At 42.3% G+C, this 18,732-nt stretch overlaps 2 protein-coding genes across 2 annotated transcripts; both read left to right on the top strand.

The window, feature by feature from the left end:
• Positions 1 to 46: 46 nt before the first annotated feature.
• LOC134078994 (E3 ubiquitin-protein ligase TRIM39-like) lies at positions 47 to 4,437 on the top strand. The gene is made up of 4 exons (XM_062535158.1): positions 47 to 711; positions 3,185 to 3,280; positions 3,389 to 3,619; positions 4,408 to 4,437. The coding sequence occupies exons 1-4, from the start codon at positions 316 to 318 to the stop codon at positions 4,435 to 4,437; spliced, it is 753 nt and encodes a 250-aa protein (XP_062391142.1). The 5' UTR covers positions 47 to 315.
• Positions 4,438 to 8,890: 4,453 nt separating this feature from the next.
• Positions 8,891 to 15,059, top strand: LOC134078993 (zinc-binding protein A33-like). The gene is made up of 6 exons (XM_062535157.1): positions 8,891 to 9,547; positions 10,821 to 10,916; positions 11,020 to 11,250; positions 12,795 to 12,830; positions 13,268 to 13,433; positions 14,118 to 15,059. Exons 1-6 carry the CDS (start codon positions 9,161 to 9,163, stop codon positions 14,657 to 14,659), a joined length of 1,458 nt encoding a protein of 485 aa, XP_062391141.1. The 5' UTR covers positions 8,891 to 9,160; the 3' UTR covers positions 14,660 to 15,059.
• The last annotated feature ends 3,673 nt before the right edge of the window (positions 15,060 to 18,732 follow it).

The following is an 18,732-nucleotide window of genomic DNA, read 5'->3' as shown; positions in this document are numbered from 1 at the left end:
CTTAGTCCCTCCCTTTGACTGACTGCAACCAGCAAAGGAAGTGAAGTTGTGTGGCAGGTTGGTTCTCTGTCCTCGACGCTCTCATGTGGGAAACAGGACACAAAAGGGGCATTAGAACCCTCTTTACAACTGAGGAACTTAAATGGTGAGTTTAAATTGAAGCTGGTGAGGCTGAACGTCTTTTGGACTAAAGTGTGAAACAGAGAAGAGTTTGAGTTTGAGTTTGGCTCTGACACGTCTGCTCAGGCTGCTGAAAGTGAAAGTGAAGCTGCAGAAAGAGCTTCAAGAGAAAAGAGACTTTATTGTAGAGACAAAATGGCTTCTAAACTGGAGGATGATCTCACGTGTCCTGTGTGCTGTGAAATCTACAAGGATCCTGTCTTTCTGACCTGCTCTCACAGTGTGTGTAAAGCCTGTCTGCAGCAGTTCTGGGAGAGCAAAGGACACAGAGAATGTCCCTACTGCAGGAGGAAATGCTCAAAACAATTCTATCCACCTAACTTGGCATTAAGGAACTTGTGTGAGACCTTTGTACAGGAGAAAAGTCAGAAGGCTTCAGCAGGGTCTGAGGTGCTCTGCAGTCTGCACAGTGAGAAACTCAAGCTCTTCTGTCTGGAGGATAAACAGCCTGTGTGTCTCGTGTGTCAGACTTCAAAGAAACATAAGAATCACACCTTCAGTCCCACAGACGAAGCAGCACAGGACCGTAAGGTAAGAATCTACTGTCTTATTGTTCGTAAGATCAAAAGATGTTGAATGATTCTCTTAGAAAATGAAGCACTGTACAATTGTCAAGCAGATGATACTGTACCTCTCATATAACAGTAGATGGAGCTGTACTACCTCTCATATATCAGTAGATGAAGCTGCACTACCTCCCATATAACAGTAGATGGAGCTGCACTACTTCTCACACAGTATAACAGATGGAGATGTCAGATGTGTGCATTCTGCTCTTAAAACTGATGATCGCTTTACAACATTAGACCTCTGAGATAATCGGGTCCTTTTCTTATTGGTTATGGTTATGGTTATGGTTATGGTTATTTAGCAGACGCCTTTGTCCAAAGCGACGTACAAATAAATAACAATACAAATTAAATAACAGTGAACAATTATAAAAAGGGAGAATAGCAATATTATCAATAAAACAATCAATTAAGCACTAACCTAATGAGAAATAAGACAATGAAATGAGAATAGCAATCAAATAAGTCACTCAGTTAATTATATAATAACAATAACTATAGCATGGTATGGCTAAATTTAAGGACAATAGCAGAATAAATGTCAAATTCTAACAATGGACAAATTATAACAAAACAATACTATTATACAAACCATAACACATAACAAACGCTCAAAAGACTAAGTGCATATTAAACAAATATGCCTTAAGACCCCTCTTGAAAGATCCAAAACTGTTGCTGGAACGGAGAGCACTGGGCAACTCATTCCACCAACACGGAACCACTGAAGAATAGGATCTACAGTTTGACCTAGCATGAATGGTTTGTCGACATAACAGACGCTCCTCAGAAGATCGCAATGGGCGGTTGGGAATGTACATCTTGATCAAAGAACTGAAGTAGCTAGGAGCAGATCCAGTCAGTGTCCTATAGGCCAGAGTGAGAGATTTAAATTTAATTCTGGCTACTATAGGGAGCCAGTGGAGAGTAACTAGGAGAGGGGTTACATGTGTCCTCTTTGGCTGATTGAAGACCAGTCGTGCTGCAGCATTCTGAATCAACTGTAGTGGTCTTAATACGCAAGCAGGTAGGCCAGCTAACAGGGAATTGCAGTAGTCCAGCTTGGAGATAACCATTGCCTGTACAAGAAGCTGAGTGGAATCTTGTGTCAGATAAGGTCTGATCTTCCTAATGTTGTACAGGGTATACCGACGTGACTTTGCAATTGAGGCAACATGCTCAGAGAAAGTAATTGAAATTGGAATTATGCATTAGCCTGAAACAGCACCTCTTAAAGTAACAATGTTACCTTAAAATAATGGCAGACTTATCAAAGTATCAACGAGGCATCTCACTCAGTGCCACTGTGCGCCAGCATGCCAGTATTGCACTGTGATGTCTCAGCCAATGGCAGCACCGTGTGCCCGGGATGCTGGTATTGCACTGTGATGTCTCAGCCAATGGCAGCACCGTGTGCCCGGGATGCTGGTATTGCACTGTGATGTCTCAGCCAATGGCAGCACTGTGCGCCAGCATGCCAGTATTGCACTGTGATGTCTCAGCCAATGGCAGCACCGTGTGCCCGGGATGCTGGTATTGCACTGTGATGTCTCAGCCAATGGCAGCTCTGCATGTGCCTGGGATGCTGGTATTGCACTGTGATGTCTCAGCCAATGGCAGTGTTGAGTTCTCTTGTTTATTGGCCAGTACACATTAGACCCCAATAAGGCTCCAGAACTCAGTGGCCCACAACTGGCCCAGGACATAAAGAGGAACAACTTCCTCAACAGGAAGCTCAAATCCCCAGGGGGTCCACCCCCCTCTCGCCAGGCTGCCATCCATCAGCATGGGTTACACACAGCGTGGGCACTCTGGGATTGGCATCCAGTCGCTACAGAACTATGACACTTTATACCAATCTCTCAATGAGTATTATGGGACTCTTGATCTGGAAATATTCACATATTGTTAGTGTTTATGTACTTTGTGTCTATGTAAAGGAGCATTTCCACATAGATCTCATGTTTTCACTCTGGGGGCATGTTGATGAGCCTCTATGTTGATGAGCCTCTATGTTCATGAGCCTCTATGTTCATGCCCCCAGAGTGTAGCACTGTAGCTGCCTGGCAGCTTTAACTGTTGGCTATAGCAGCTCAAGTTGGTAGACCTGATTGTTTTGGGGAGAGTTTGTACCGATACTGAGTGACCTCAAGAAACAGAGATCTTCATGAAAAATTGCCGGAATTCTCCTTTAATCTACTCTCTGGTATCCCATGGCAACCCAACATCACTCCTGACTTTGTACACACAGATCTAGAGTGTGTGTGTTTTTGTTCTGTAGACAGATTCTGCCTATTATTATATATTTTGTATAATACACATTTTCTAAGTATCATTTAGTCTTGTTGTAATGTCATTGTGTTCATGTTCCTCACAGGGATGAATAAACTATAGGCTAATAAATAGGCTAAAGGCTAATTGTATGTTCATTGCAGGAGGAGCTCAAGATCAAACTGCAGCCCTTACAGACAAAACTGAAGACCTTTGAAAAAGTTAAAGTCATGTGTGACCAAACAGCAGCACAAATTAAGGTGAGACCTGACAGTTCATTTGAAAAATTGTGAATGGTTTCAAATACAACTGACTTACTGTATGTTTCATAATAAAAATGAATCCATAACCTGTGGTTGTTTTTTTAGACACAAGCCCAACGCACAGAGAGGCAGATCAAACAGGAGTTTGAAAAACTTCACCAGTTTCTACATAATGAAGAGACAGCCAGGATAGCTGCAGTGAAGAAGGAAGAGAAGCAGAAGAGTCAGATGATGAAGGAGAAGATTGAGAAGATGAGCAGAGACATCTCATCTCTTTCAGACACCATCAGAGCCATAGAGAAGGAGATGGGAGCTGATGACATCACATTCCTGCAGGTATGGACCATCCACTGTCTATAATGAAGTGTGTTAGATCTGCTTTAATGATTTAAAAAGAACTCGAAATTTAAAAATTGAACTGATTTAAAAAGAACTTAAAAAGAACTGTTATATGTCGTTGACCACCTCATGCCACTCACATCATTGTATCAGAGTGAGACGGGTGAAAAAACAAGGGTATTTAAGGATCTTTGATTGTATCAAACATCATTTTACACATCATCCTATGAGTGATGATGAAAAGATCAGATTCAACTCCTGTCTGTCAGATAAGAAGTCTCAGATATCAGACATTCACATTCATACCACATCATGGGTTGTGGAATCAGTTGGTGTTATTTTGGAGAGAGAAACACTAACATGAGAGAGCAGCAGAAGGCTGAATGAATGTGGATCTGATCACATGATCAGTGATGACTTCAGCACGTCATTAAGTCTGACATGATGGGTTAGTTTGTGTTCTCACTGCCGTCTCAGTGACTCCAGTTCTTGGGTGAAGTGGTCAGAGTGCAGGGCTGTCTCTCTAGAGCGGGTCTCTGTCTCATCTAAGGAGGAGGAGGACGAGGAGGAGGAGGAGAATATCTTTGTAGTCAGTATTTTGTCAGCTGTCAAATGTTTAGTCAGCAAATAAACAGTGGGGTGGTGATGGTCAGGGAGCTTGGCCCAGCCAATCAGAAGTCAGAAGGTCGTGGGTTTGATTCCTGGTTTATACAGTTGTGTCCCTGAGCAGGACACTTAACCCTGAGTTGCTCCAGGGTGACTGTCCCTGTAATCGGTCTCTGCAGGTCACTCTGGATAAGAGTGCAGCTAAATGAATACATGCAAATGTAATGTGAGGATCTTATGCTTGACAAGGTGGTTTATCATTTTATAGTTTCCAAAAAGACCTGATTATATCAATGATGTCTGACATATTCCCTCATTTCTTATTTTCCAGAACTACAAGAGCACAGTGGAAAGGTGAGTGATCTGCCTCCTGTCTCTCTCTTCTCTGTGGCTCTGAACCCAAACCCACAGCAGCACTGACTCCTGAATGTTATTCCAGAGCCCAGTGCACACTGCAGGATCCAGAGAAGGTTTCAGGAGTTCTGATCAATGTGGCAAAACACCTGGGCAACCTGAAGTTCAGAGTCTGGGAGAAGATGCAGGAGACTGTTCAGTACAGTGAGTAGTCTGCTGTTTCCACATCACCAAACACACAAGCAATGTTAGGAATGAGGAGAGGATAGACTGTGCTACTGGGGTAGATGATACAGTTACATTTGTCCAGGGGTTAGTAGCAGCTTAAGGTGCTGTGTCCACCAATCACATTTTTTACGCTGAGAGCGCTAAACAACGCTTTTCTCTGCGCTTCGAGTCTTCTGTGTCTGTCTTTCTCTCTCTCTGTGTGTGTGTGTGTGTGTGTGTGTGTGTGTTTATTGTGACCTTGTGTGTGAGACAATGTGTTTGACAGTAGCTTCGTCTGTAGATCAGTAGTAGTGTCTGTGTGTGTGTCTGTGTCTGTGTGTGTGTCTGCATGTTTGAGAGAGAAGGTGATCTGGAGTATATGTGTGTGATATAGTGTGTGACTGTGCTAGTATATCTGATCAGAGAGAAGTACACTCTCTCTGATCAGATCACTGTGTGTGTGTGTGTGTGTGTGTGTGTGTGTGCATGTGTGTGTGTGTGTGTGTGTGTGTGTGTGTGTGTGTGTGTGTGTGTGTGTGTGTGTGTGTGTGTGTGTGTGTGTGTGTGTGTGTGTGTGCGTGTGAGTGAGTGTGTGTGTGTGAGAGAGAGAGAGAGAGAGAGAGAGAGAGAGCAGTGCTAATATACTAAATATATGTCACTGTTACTGCTCATGTGTGTGTTCTTTCTCTCTGCAGCTCCTGTGACTCTGGATCCCAACACTGCACACCCAGAACTCATCCTGTCTGAGGATCTGACCAGTGTGAGACGTGGTGATGAGGTGCAGCAGCTTCCTGATAACCCAGAGAGATTTGATTTATATGAAAGTGTCCTGGGCTCTGAGGGCTTTAACTCAGGGACTCACTGCTGGGTTGTGGATGTTGGAGAGAACACATGGTGGGAGGTGGGTGTGATGACAGAGTCTCATCAGAGGAAGGGACTCATATCCTCCATGAGTGGACTGTGGTTTGTGTGGTATGCTGGTGCTGGATATGGAGCACGTGCTTCTCCTGATGACCCCACTGGCCTCACAGTGCAGCAGAAACTCCAGAGGATCAGAGTGCAGCTGGACTGGGACAGAGGAGAGCTGTCATTCTCTGACCCTGATAATTATACACACTTACACACCTTCACACACACTTTCACTGAGAGAGTGTTTCCATACTTTTGGACTGACATGAATGTCCCTCTGCGGATGTTACCAGTGAAGGCCTCAGTAAGAGTAGAGCAGCACAGTTAGAGCTGATACTGACTCTGAACCAGGGATGACATACTGAGAGGAGACTATGAAGAAACAAAGCCATTTAATAAACAGTTAAAATATGTCTCATTGTGTGGATAGAAATGTTAAAGGTATGCTAATGCCCACTTCATTTAACTTGCTGTATATACTGCACTCTGCCTAGTTTAATTTGTATAGCCTACCACAGTAATATTGTGGGGTTTAATAAAAAATGATTGGTAAATGAATAAGGACAATAAAACATTAAAAGCATGAACCGTTTCATAGGCTATTTGTGTTTTATTTCTTAACCTTTTTTTCATCAGTCATTCAAACACCTTCATCAGATATGAGGTCAGTTTCTGTGAGAAGTGCTTCTATCTGTATTTCACTGTTGTCACCACATCAAACACTTCAGTGAACCATAACAGAATATCTGAGAGGGATTTCTGGTAGGCTGTCCATAGACAGAATTTTTTAATTGTCCCTTATTTTATCATCCTCTTAACTGTGTTCTTATCAGCAAGTCAGGAATGTGTTCCAAACCACATGCCCAATACTGACACATGGTGGTTATTTAACTGTAATTACACTGCAGACTCAAGGATCTCATAGAGCAGGGATTTCCAACCGGTGGGTGGTGGCCCCCTGGTGGTTGGTGAAGGTGTTGCTGATGGTCCTGACCCTGCATGTACAGTAATGTAGTTCTTATGTGGAGGTCACTGTTTCCTATTCAGTGCTGGTCCTCAGGATGCTTCCTTAGTCCCATAGAGCCGGATTCTTAGTCCCTGTTCTGGGTCACAATCAGCTGGAAACTGTTGTCATAGAGCTAAACCTGATTCAGTCCCTGATGTGCTGAACAGCAGTAACTTCACCCTGTTGAAGGGTTTGGTGTCTTTAAACTGCAGATCAGGGAGTCTTGATTGTGTTCCTCTTGAACTCCTGAGCATCCTGAGGTAAATGTACAGTGTGTGTGTTGTGTGTTGTGTGTTGTGTGTTGTTTGTTGTGTGTGTGTGTGTGTCTTGAGTGTGCACTCAGTAACATGCTGTAGGGCAACAGGATTATAGAGCCCTGAGGACACACACACACATGCATGTGGGATCTTGTCTTGTGTAGGACTGACATCATTATGTTTACTAACCTGCCTGTTGGGACAGAGGAGAGCTGCTTTACTGTGACCCAGACAACACACTCTCACACACACACACACACACACTAAATTAGATTACTTTGGAATTAATGTAAATTGATGTGTGTTTTCACACAAACACACACACACACACACACACACACACACACACACACACACACACACACACACACACACACACACACACACACACACACACTAAATTAGTTTACTTCGGAATTGATGTGACTGTGTGTTTTTCAAAACAATTCAGTGCTATATTGACATGTTGTGATTATCAGATGAATAAATGTGGTCATTAAATTTGGAGCTCAGGTCTTTGTGTTGGAGAATGTGCTCCATATGAAAGCGTGTGGAGTGAAATGTGTTGATGGAGCATATTGTGTTGATCAGCCTGCTGATGTGTGCTGTGAGCACTGAGACACTGAGAGGCGGCTGGAAGAACAGTCCCATGTGTGCTTGGTGCCTGTTCAGGACTCTGTGCAGGAGAACATGCATCCTCATATCAGCCTCTTACTGTAACTCCCTGCTGGGTTGGCAGTGCAGGACGCCCAGTACAGAGTGCTGCTACTGATTAGGGCCTACTGCTGATGAGCCTTTAGCCTGTGTGTGTGTGTGTGTGTGTGTGTGTGTGTGTGTGTGTGTGTGTGTGTGTGTGTTTGAGAGAGAGAGAGAGAGAGAGAGAGAGAGAGAGAGAGAGAGAGAGAGAGAGAGAGAGAGAGAGAGTGTGTGTGTGTGTGTGTGCGTGTGCGTGTGCGTGTGCGTGTGTGTGTGCATGTGCGTGTGTGTGTGAATGTGTTTGTAGAGTCTGCAGCTGGAACAGGAGGCCCATATATGAGCAAGTATGAACAGCTGATGACCATGGACTGATACTACATTCACTTTTCCACAGGAAATTGAGAAATGAAGACTTACTTTTGAATACTACAGACCCACATGCTATTTCTGCTCAATTCTACATAGTTTATGTTCATCACACAAACTAATATCCTCATATTTCCCCATATGAGTCTGCATCATATCACACACACATGCTGGTCATATTCACTGTCCACTCTATCATTGCTCATTATCATCATGATGTCATTATCTGCTCCCTGCTGCTCCTCCCTCACTTGACTCTACTCACTGAAAACACACACACTCTACACACACTCAACACACTACAAATATGACTGAGCTGCTGTTAACATCAAACAACGCACTATACTGTACACACACTCAACACACACTCTACACACACTCAACACACACTCAACACACACTCTATACACACCCAACACACACTCTACACATTCTCTCACTCCACATTTATATGACTGAGCTGCTGTTTGTTCTTAATGCTTTTAATTGTCTTTATAACTAGCTGTTTAATAATTAACCTTGTGCTGCCTGCAACACTCTGCAAACGTTGATGCAAAATGCAATATGTGTGCTAATATACTGAAACAGTTTATTTGCCTGTATGGTAGTTAGGACGTTATGTGTCCAGCTCTTGCCTACTTTTAACCTGAATGTCAAGATCAAAGTCTGTGTGGGGAGAGTATGTGTGGGGAGAGTCTGTATGTAATTCATTGATCTGGAGTCAGCAGCCTCTGTGTCACAACTGGGACTTTGAACTGAATTCCAGTGGTGTGGCAGCTGCCAATGGACTAAGAGACTGGCCAATCAGAATCCTTCTTTAGCTTAGTCCCTCCCTTTGACTGACTGCAGCCAGCAGGAAGTGCAGTTGTGTGGCAGGTGGATTCTCTGTTCTAGACGCTCTTGTGGGAAACAGGAAACTTAGAACCTTTTTACAACCTTTGGACTACTGAGGAAAACCATGTGAGTTTAAACTGAAACTGGTGAGGCTGAGAGTCTTTTTGGACTAAAGTGTGAAACAGAGAAGAGTTTGAGTTTGAGTTTGAGTTTGGCACTGACACGTCTGCTCAGGCTGCTGAAAGTGAAAGTGAAGCTGCAGAAAGAGCCTCAGGAGAAAAGAGACTTTACTGCAGAGACAAAATGGCTTCTAAACTAGAAGAGGATCTCACCTGTCCTGTGTGCTGTGACATCTACAAGGATCCTGTCCTGTTGTCCTGCTCTCACAGTGTGTGTAAAGCCTGTCTGCAGCAGTTCTGGGAGAGCAAAGGACACAGAGAATGTCCCTACTGCAGGAGGAAGTGCTCAAAGGAATTCTATCCTCCTAACTTTGCATTAAGGAACCTGTGTGAGACGTTCGTACAGGAGAGAAATCAGAGAGATTCTGAGGTGCTCTGCAGTCAGCACAGTGAGAAACTCAAGCTCTTCTGTGAGGAGGATAAACAGCCTGTGTGTCTGGTGTGTAGAGACTCTAGAAAACATAAGAATCACAACTGCAGCCCCATAGATGAAGCAGCACAGGACCGAAAGGTAAGAATCTACTCTGGTAATACATGGTCAAAACTTCCATCTTCATATGTTCTCAGAGACTTTTTTGATTTTGTGCAGTCACCCCGAATGCGGACAATTGGAAGAAAGCATTCTTTCTTATAGATGGTCCTGTCTATATAACTAGCTTTTCTCACAACATTCAACATGCAAAACACTGCACAACATCCAGACATCTGAGCTGAGATACTTTGGTCCTGTCCCTATTCACTGCTCTCAGTCACATTAAGGACTCACAGCCCATACTGTACAGCTGCACTTAAAGCAACGAGATGCAAACATGTATTCGTGTGCCCCTTGGCGTTAAAACTCAACACAATTTTGTGCAATGTCAGTGCAATTAGACTCCTAAATTGCCTTTACATTATTGACATAGCCTACATGCGCAATACTATTTTAAGAAAATCCACAATAAACCAACTTCCGGGTTAAAATGTTGAATTTCACCATTTTTGCATAATTCGACAGTTTCTCCTCTTCTGACATATTGTGACGGGAGAACCATGTCAACTTTGGATGCGGTTATCGTAGCGATAGTTTCTGTAATACCTTCTATATACATATCGTTGGAAAGCTTAGTTTATGACCGTTCATGTGAGCACAATAACTTAATTTTGTAGATTTTACCAAAGCGATTGGTTTCGCTTTGCAGGGTTACATATTTACTTTGTGTTTGCCTTGAAGCAACAATATGTAACACTTAAAACTTCAAACTAAGTTTGATCGTACACTCAAACTAGGGAGAATAGCATCTTGGCCATTGTCTCTTGCTCTGAAAGCCTGAAAGGAACATTGATGTACTGAACCATTCCAGAGAAGTGGCCCTTTTAATTGACCCTATAGGAACCCCTTCAGTGTCATTCCTCAAAGCACAGGGAAGACTGAACTAAAAGACCCACATTTTGAAAATGCACATCCAGGAGTAAACACCACTTCTCACATAATGTGGCTTTAACATCGGTAATATCTCTTAATGAGTGTTATTATCTGGAAATATTCACGTACAGTATACCTTATCTGCTGTTATCTTTTCTTTTCTGTGGACAGGCAGATGTTGAGTGTGTTTTTGCTTTGTTTTGTTGTTGTATTTTTATTTTATTTGTTCATAATTGTTTTGTTTTTTATCAACCTTCATTTTTCATTCTTTCACCCCCAATCAATTTAATTTTGCTTATTTATACACTTCCACACATGTATGATTCATGATATTTTTATGGCCCTGAAACTAGACTAATATTTTGTTTGTTCATTGCAGGAGGAGCTCAAGATCAAACTGCAGCCCTTACAGAAGAAACTGAAGACCCTTGAAGAAGTTAAACTCATCTGTGACCAAACAGCAGCACATATGAAGGTGAGACCAAATAATCTGAAGAGTGGATCGCCTCAATTGACTCTTGTGTCCATAATTAGATTGAATCAATACATGTTTCATGTTGTATTTTGTTATATTTTAGACACAAGCCCAACACACAGAGAAGCAGATCAAGCAAGAATTTGAGAAGCTTCACCAGTTTCTACGAGATGAAGAGGCAGCCAGGATAGCTGCACTGAAGAAGGAAGAGAAGCAGAAGAGTCAGATGATGAAGGAGAAGATTGAGAAGATGAGCAGAGAGATCTCATCTCTTTCAGACTCAATCAGAGCCATAGAGAAGGAGATGGGAGCTGATGACATCACATTCCTTCAGGTATGGACCATTTAGGCTACTGTCTGTATAATTGTGATGAAGGAAAGTTAGACTGAAACACGCAGAAAAGTTTCTTTTCACTATGACAGAATCGGAGGGCAAATCCAGTAGCAAAAATCCACACAATCCAGGTAATACACGATTGAACAGAGCTAGGCAAACAATCCAAAATCACACATCAGAATTGTAGTCAGGTCACAGAACAAGGTCAAGAATTATTATGTGTCGTTTAGCAATAAGCTTTTCCAGCAAGGTACCTTTAGAAGAAACAATATACGAGCAAATAGAGAGATACCCGCTCACTGTTATAGGGTGCCTCTCAACATCTCTCCTCGATCCTCGATGCTCGATCCTCAAGGGGCGTTCCCACTGATCTATAACACTGGATAGACTATCCCATTGTTGCCGCCCCATCATTCTCTATCTAGATCAGTGAGGACGAGGATCGAGGAAGGAAAGGAGGTGTATAAAACACCACACGAGAGGCACCCATAAGCTCCCATAATGCTCTATTAGGCTCCAGAGTGTTTCATTATAGGCTTTAGCAGAAACAATACCTCACGCTGTGTGATTAGTTAATTAGTTGCTAGGTGACAGGTGATTAGAACTCTGACTCTGGTGAAGCGGAACAGGACTGGAGTGGGTGTGGTCAATGCAGCCGACTGGACAGAGATGGGCTTTAGAAAGAAAACTCTGCTGTATAGTATATATTGAACTGCTCATCAACTCCTGTCTGTCAGAATAATGGCAAAACTTCACCTGTATTCAGCAGCCTACAGTACCATTGGCAACTACTACAGCAATCAGAATGAGAAAATGTCTTTCGAAAAGGAATATCTAGCGAATATCAAACCTTCTGCTAACTTTTGCCCGCTGTGTGTTAGATCTGCTATAAAAAAAAGCCTCATTGTACAAAGCACCATTTTACTCATCATCCAGTGAGTGATTATGATGGATAGTAGATCAGATTCAACTCCTGTCTGTCAGATATGAAGTTTCTTTCTGGAGCATCAGTGAACATCCAATATGAAGCTCAACAGTTCAACATCAGACATTCACATTCATACCACATCATGGGTTGTGGAATCCGTTGGTGTTATTTTGGAGAGAGAAACACTAAGATGAGAGAGCAGCAGAAGGCTGAATGAATGTGGATCTGATCACATGATGACTTCAGAACGTCATTAAGTCTGACATGAAGGTTTAGTTTGTGTTCTCACTGCCGTCTCAGTGACTCCAGTTCTTGGGTGATGTGGTCAGAGTGCAGGGCTGTCTCTCTGGAGCTGAGTCTCTGTCTGGTCTAAGGAGGAGGAGGAGGAGGAGGAGGAGGAGGAAGAGGAGATCTTTGCAGTCAGTATGCTGTCAGCTGTCAAATGTTTAGTCAGCAAATAAACAACAGGGTGGTGATGGTCAGGGAACTTGGCCCAGCCTAGTAGAAGTCAGAAGGTGGTGGGTTTGATTCCTGTTACTACAGTTGTGTCCCTGAGCAGGACACTTAACCCCAGTTGCTCCTGGGTGACTGTCCCTGTAATCTGTCTCTGCAGGTCAATCTGGAAAAGAGTGCAGCTAAATTAACACATGTACGTGTGTGTGTGTGTGTGTGTGTGTGTGTGTGTGTGAAAGAGAGATTGATACATTTAACCAAATCATTGTGTGAGTGTGTGCCTTTGTTTCTTGATCATGGTATTTTTTCTGTTTGATTGAAATTGTTCTTGATTGCCAAATGTGTTTGTGTGGTATAGGATCAGTATATTGCCACTTGATTATCTGTTGGCTTGCTTTTAAATTCCCAGTCTGTCGCTTTAGATAAATGTCTAGATGGATGTCACTTTACTTTACTACAAAGTCATACAGTATGAATAACAAACGATGGGGCGGTCCATAATCACCAATTTGAAAAAAAAAACTAATTATAAGAAGGATGTTTGACATATTCCCTCATTTCTTATGTTCCAGAACTACAAGAGCACAGTGGAAAGGTGAGTGATCTGCCTCCTGTCTCTCTCTTCTCTGTGGTTCTGAACCCAAACCCACAGCAGCACTGACTCCTGAATGTTATTCCAGAGCCCAGTGCACACTGCAGGATCCAGAGAGGGTTTCAGGAGCTCTGATCAATGTGGCAAAGCACCTGGGCAACCTGACGTTCAGAGTCTGGGAGAAGATGCAGGAGACTGTTCAGTACAGTGAGTAGTCTGCTGTTTCCACATCACCAAACACACATAAGCAATGTTAGGAATGAGGAGAGGATAGACTGTGCTGCTGGGGTAGATGATACAGTTACATTTGTCCAGGGGTTAGTAGCAGCTTAAGGTGCTGTATCCACCAATCGTGTTTTTTACGCTGAGAGCGCTAAAAAACACTTTTCTCGGCGCTTTGAGTCTTCTGTGTCTGTGTTTCTCTCTGTGTGTGTGTGTGTGTGTGTGAGTGTGTGTTATTGTGACCTTGTGTGTGAGACAATGTTGGAATGTGTTTGACAGTAGCTTTGTCTGTAGATCAGTAGTAGTGTCTGTGTGTGTGTCTGTGTCTGTGTGTGTGTCTGCATGTGTGAGAGAGAAGGTGATCAGGAGTATATGTGTGTGATATAGTGTGTGACTGTGCTAGTATATCTGATCAGAGAGTACACTCTCTCTGATCAGATCACTGTGTGTGTGTGTGTGTGTGTGTGTGTGTGTGTGTGTGTGTGTGTGTGTGTGTGTGTGTGTGTGTGTGTGTGTGTGTGTGTGTGTGTGTGTGTGTGTGTGTGTATATGCGTGTGAGTGAGTGTGAGAGAGAGAGAGAGAGAGAAAGAGAGAGAGAGAGAGAGCAGTGCTAATATACTAAATATGTGTCACTGTTACTGCTCATGTGTGTGTTCTTTCTCTCTGCAGCTCCTGTGACTCTGGATCCCAACACTGCACACCCACGACTCATCCTGTCTGAGGATCTGACCAGTGTGAGATGTGGTGATGAGGTGCAGCAGCTTCTTGATAACCCAGAGAGATTTGATTTATATGAAAGTGTCCTGGGCTCTGAGGGCTTTAACTCAGGGACTCACTGCTGGGATGTGGAGGTTGGAGAGAACACATGGTGGGATGTGGGTGTGATGACAGAGTCTCATCAGAGGAAGGGACGCATATACACCATGAGTGGAGTGTGGTGTGTGTGGTATGCTGGTGCTGCATATGTAGCACTTGCTCCTCCTCATGACTCCACTGACCTCACAGTGCAGCAGAAACTCCAGAGGATCAGAGTGCAGCTGGATTGGGACAGAGGAGAGCTGTCCTTTTTTGACCCTGATAATAACACACACTTACACACTTTCACACACACTTTCACTGAGAGAGTGTTTCCATACTTCTGTACTGACATAAATGTCCCTCTGAGGATGTTACCAGTGAAGGCCTCAGTAAGAGTAGAGCAGCACAGTTAGAGCTGATACTGACTCTGAACCAGGGATGACATACTGAGTGGGAAACCTATAGGAGAGAAGACTATGAAGAAACAAAGCCATCGAGTAAACAGTACAAATATATGAACCATTTAATGTATTTGATTATCATGTGTGTAATTTCTTTACCATGTTTCAAGTCATTCAAACACCATTATCATATATGAGTTAATTTTGTGAGAAGTGCTTTTATCTGTATTCCACTGTGCCACCAGCACATCACACACTTGTGAACAGTGAACCATAACAGAATATCTGAGAGGGATTTCTGGTAGGCTGTCCATGGACAGAATACATCAACTTTACCACAACCCTTTTAAAAATGAAAGTGATTTCACGTCATTTTGATATTATCATTGGTAAATGAATAAGGACAATATACAGTAAAACGTTAACCATTTGATGTATTTGATCATCATGTTTGTGATTTCTTTACCATTTTTTAAAAAAGTCATTCAAACACCACTATCAGATGTGAGGTCATTTTTATGTGCTTTTATCTGTATTTCACTGTTGCCACCAGCACATTACACACCATATCTGAGAGGGATTTCTGGTAGGCTGTCCATAGCCTACCACAACCCTTAGTGATTGCACTTTGACATGTTCATTTATCATCCTTTTAGCTGTGCTCTTGTTAGCAAGCCAGACTGTGGAAATGTGTTCTTAACCACATGACCAATACTGACACCTGGTGGCCATTTACCTGTAATTACACTGCAGACTCAAGGGTCGCGTAGAGCAGGGCCCCCTGGTGGTTGGTGAAGGTGTTGCTGATGGTTCTGACCCTGCATGTAATGTAGTTCATGTGGAGGTCACTGTTTCCTATTCAGTGCTGGTCCTCAGGATGCTTCCTTAGTCCCATAGAGCAGGATTCTTAGTCCCTGTTCTGGGTCACAATCAGCTGGAAACTGTTGTCATAGAGCACAACCTGATTCAGTCCCTGATGTGCTGAACAGCAGTAACTCCACCCTGTTGAAGGGTTTGGTGTCTTTAAACTGCAGATCAGGGAGTCTTGATTGTGTTCCTCTTGAACTCCTGATCATCCTGAGGTAAATGTGCTGACTGTGTGTGTGTGTGTGTGTGTGTGTGTGTGTGTGTGTGTGTGTGTGTGTGTGTGTGTGTGTGTGTGTGTGTGTGTGTGTGTGTGTGTGTGTGTGTCTGTCTGTGTGTATATTGGGTGTGTTTACACAGTATGTTGTATAACAGGATTATAAAGTAGAACCCTGAGGACACACACATGCACGTGGGATCTTGTCTTGTGCACCAGCATCATTACGTTCACTAACCTGCCTGTTGGGACAGAGGAGAGCTGCCATGCTCTTCCTGCTAGTGAAGTCAAACACACACACACACACACACACACACACACACACACACACTGAGAGTGTTACTATAGGCTATGCAAATGCCATGGCCTCCTCACACACACACTTGGAATCCTGCCAGTGAAGTCCGATGGATTTCTCAGCCCCAGATGAAATGACCAGGAGCTCCACAGACTCATGAATGACCCACAGATGTTTATTTCCTTTCCATTTTATCTTACACATGATATGATGTTTTTGACGGTAAATACAGTAGGCCTGGTTGTTGATTGGTCGCTGTGTGAAATCTCCTACCTATAGCTCTAGGAATTTAACAAATCCCCTGCGTATATTTGAGATGAAATTCCACAACTATACAACAATTATTATAAATGTACAGATGTCAAGTATCCAGTTTAGTATCTGCTGAAGGATATGGTCCAGCAACTGAAGCCTGTTCCACTGATTCAATACATACAGCTTCCCCTGGTGGCCGAATATGGCACATCAGTTATCATGAGAGAGCATTTGGATTTGCATACTGAAAGTCACTTTCAAAAAACAGTAGACTGTATTACATAATTACAGTTTTTTACAATAATTTTGCTACTATTTTCAGAACCTTGATGTCATTTTTCAAAACTCTAGGCACAAAACTCAAAACGGTCATCACTTGTAACACAAGCTGTCTAAAACATTGTATTGTGCATTCACATGTTCAAAGAAATTTTGCACTTGCACAATTATTGGTTCAAAAAACAAATTTACTGTGAAATACCATTGAAACATAACTATAGATCATCCACACACAAGCAACCAATAGTTTCACAGTGTCATTGTTTGAACATGTATCATTAGATATTGAAGAACAAAATAGGTGATGCAGGTTTCATTATGGTACTACATGTACAGTACAGTAGATATATCTCTGTTAAAGTACTGCAGTAGTAGAGCGCATACTGACACAGTGGAATCATTGAACAAAGTTTGGGTAACACTTTATTTTAATGTGTCGCTGTTACAGTGTACCTACCTAATTAGGTACAGTGGTACAACCTGTGTAACAACATGTACTATCCGGTACTATCATTGTACTTGCATTATGTATTTGTGGGGACCTACATTTAGGTGTTACATTGCAATACAGAGTGATTTTACAAAACCTTGCCAATTTGCCTAAATTTGTCATCAGAGGCAAAGGGCTGACCTGAGACCTGCTGGGTGGGATAAATCTGTTCATGATGCAAGTAATTAACTGGTACACTTAACAGGTTTATTCCACTGTATCAAAGAGTAGCAAAGGTGTAGCAGTGCAGCTGTAACATGTACACTGAGGACAATGAGGCCTTGAATGGAGCTAAGAATTGTTTGTATATTAAATCTATCCAGATTTACCCCATCCAGCAGGTCTCAGGTCAACCCTTTGCCTCTGATGAAAAATGTGGGCAAATTGGAAGTTTTGTAAAAGCAGTCAATATTACAATGTAACAACTATATGTAGGTACCCACAAATACATAATGCAAGTACATTACCTGATAGTACATGTTGTAACACAGGTTGTACCACTGTACCTAATTAAGTACACTGTAACAGCGACACATTAAAATAAAGTGTTATCAAAGTTGGTAATAAATTGATGCGAAACACTACAGTACAATCACAATATAGGTTTATTTGAATCAAAGCAAAATGAATTAGCTATGACATAGAAAAGAAAAGATAGTCTAATGAAGCATTGTAAAATATTAGGCTACATCCATGGATATTGTAGTCTAATTGGTTCATGCTCCACGCTAATTGGTGACAGTGAATCTACAGTACCTTGAAACTTTCATAATTTGCAGTAAACATGGAAGATTGTGTGTCTGTTTCCATACAACTATGCATTAAGAGTAATGCAATAGTTACTTATCATTTTGAGCAGTTGTATCAATTGATACCTAGATCATTGTAAGGTAATGAATAGACACTCATTTGAAATGTGTGAATTGCCTTTTGAAATATACTGTAGGCTTGTAGTACTTTGATGTTAAGTTGTATCAAGAAAGGTGAACAGTTCAGTTGACACACACACAAATCTGGTCACATAATGATTAGAGAACTTTGTTTCCACAACAACAATCAACTTCATCGCTCTGTGAGGAGCTTTACGTGTTTGTACTGTAGAGTCTGCAGCAGGAACAGGAGGCCCAAATATGGGCAAGTATGAACATGATGACCGTGGACTGATATTACATTCACTTATGCACAAGCAATTGTGAAATGAAGACTTACTTTTGAATATACAGGCCTACATGTTATTTCTACTGATCACCTTAAATTCTACATAGTGCTTAGTCACATAATATTCCGTTTCCCACAACTTTCCTGATATTTCCCCATATGAATCTGCATCATATTCACTGTTCATATTATTGCTCATATCATCTGCTCCCTGTTGCTCATGCCTCACTCCACTCACTGACAACACACACTCACACACCACATTCATATGAATGCTGCTGTTAACATCACACAACACACACTCTACACACCACATTCACATGTCTATGCTGTCATTAACATCACACAACACACACTCTACACACCACATTCATATGACTATGCTGTCATAAACATCACACAACACACTCTACACACACTCTACACACCACATTCATATGACTGCTGCTGTTAACATCACACAACACACACTCACACCACATTCATATGACTGCTGCTGTTAACATCACACAACACACACTCTA

The sequence above is a fragment of the Sardina pilchardus genome, chromosome 4, assembly GCF_963854185.1.
Source record: "Sardina pilchardus chromosome 4, fSarPil1.1, whole genome shotgun sequence".
Lineage (NCBI taxonomy): Eukaryota > Metazoa > Chordata > Actinopteri > Clupeiformes > Clupeidae > Sardina > Sardina pilchardus.
This window is presented reverse-complemented; position numbering and strand designations above follow the sequence as displayed.

Bases quoted from the DNA above. Each gene is read 5' to 3' on its own strand.
- LOC134078993 (XM_062535157.1), top strand. From the start codon at position 9,161: ATGGCTTCTAAACTAGAAGAGGATCTCACCTGTCCTGTGTGCTGTGAC. The intron at 9,548-10,820 runs GTAAGAATCTAC...TGTTCATTGCAG, and splicing joins AAGCAGCACAGGACCGAAAG to GAGGAGCTCAAGATCAAACT. The intron at 10,917-11,019 runs GTGAGACCAAAT...GTTATATTTTAG, and splicing joins AAACAGCAGCACATATGAAG to ACACAAGCCCAACACACAGA.
- LOC134078994 (XM_062535158.1), top strand. From the start codon at position 316: ATGGCTTCTAAACTGGAGGATGATCTCACGTGTCCTGTGTGCTGTGAA. The intron at 712-3,184 runs GTAAGAATCTAC...TGTTCATTGCAG, and splicing joins AAGCAGCACAGGACCGTAAG to GAGGAGCTCAAGATCAAACT. The intron at 3,281-3,388 runs GTGAGACCTGAC...TTGTTTTTTTAG, and splicing joins AAACAGCAGCACAAATTAAG to ACACAAGCCCAACGCACAGA.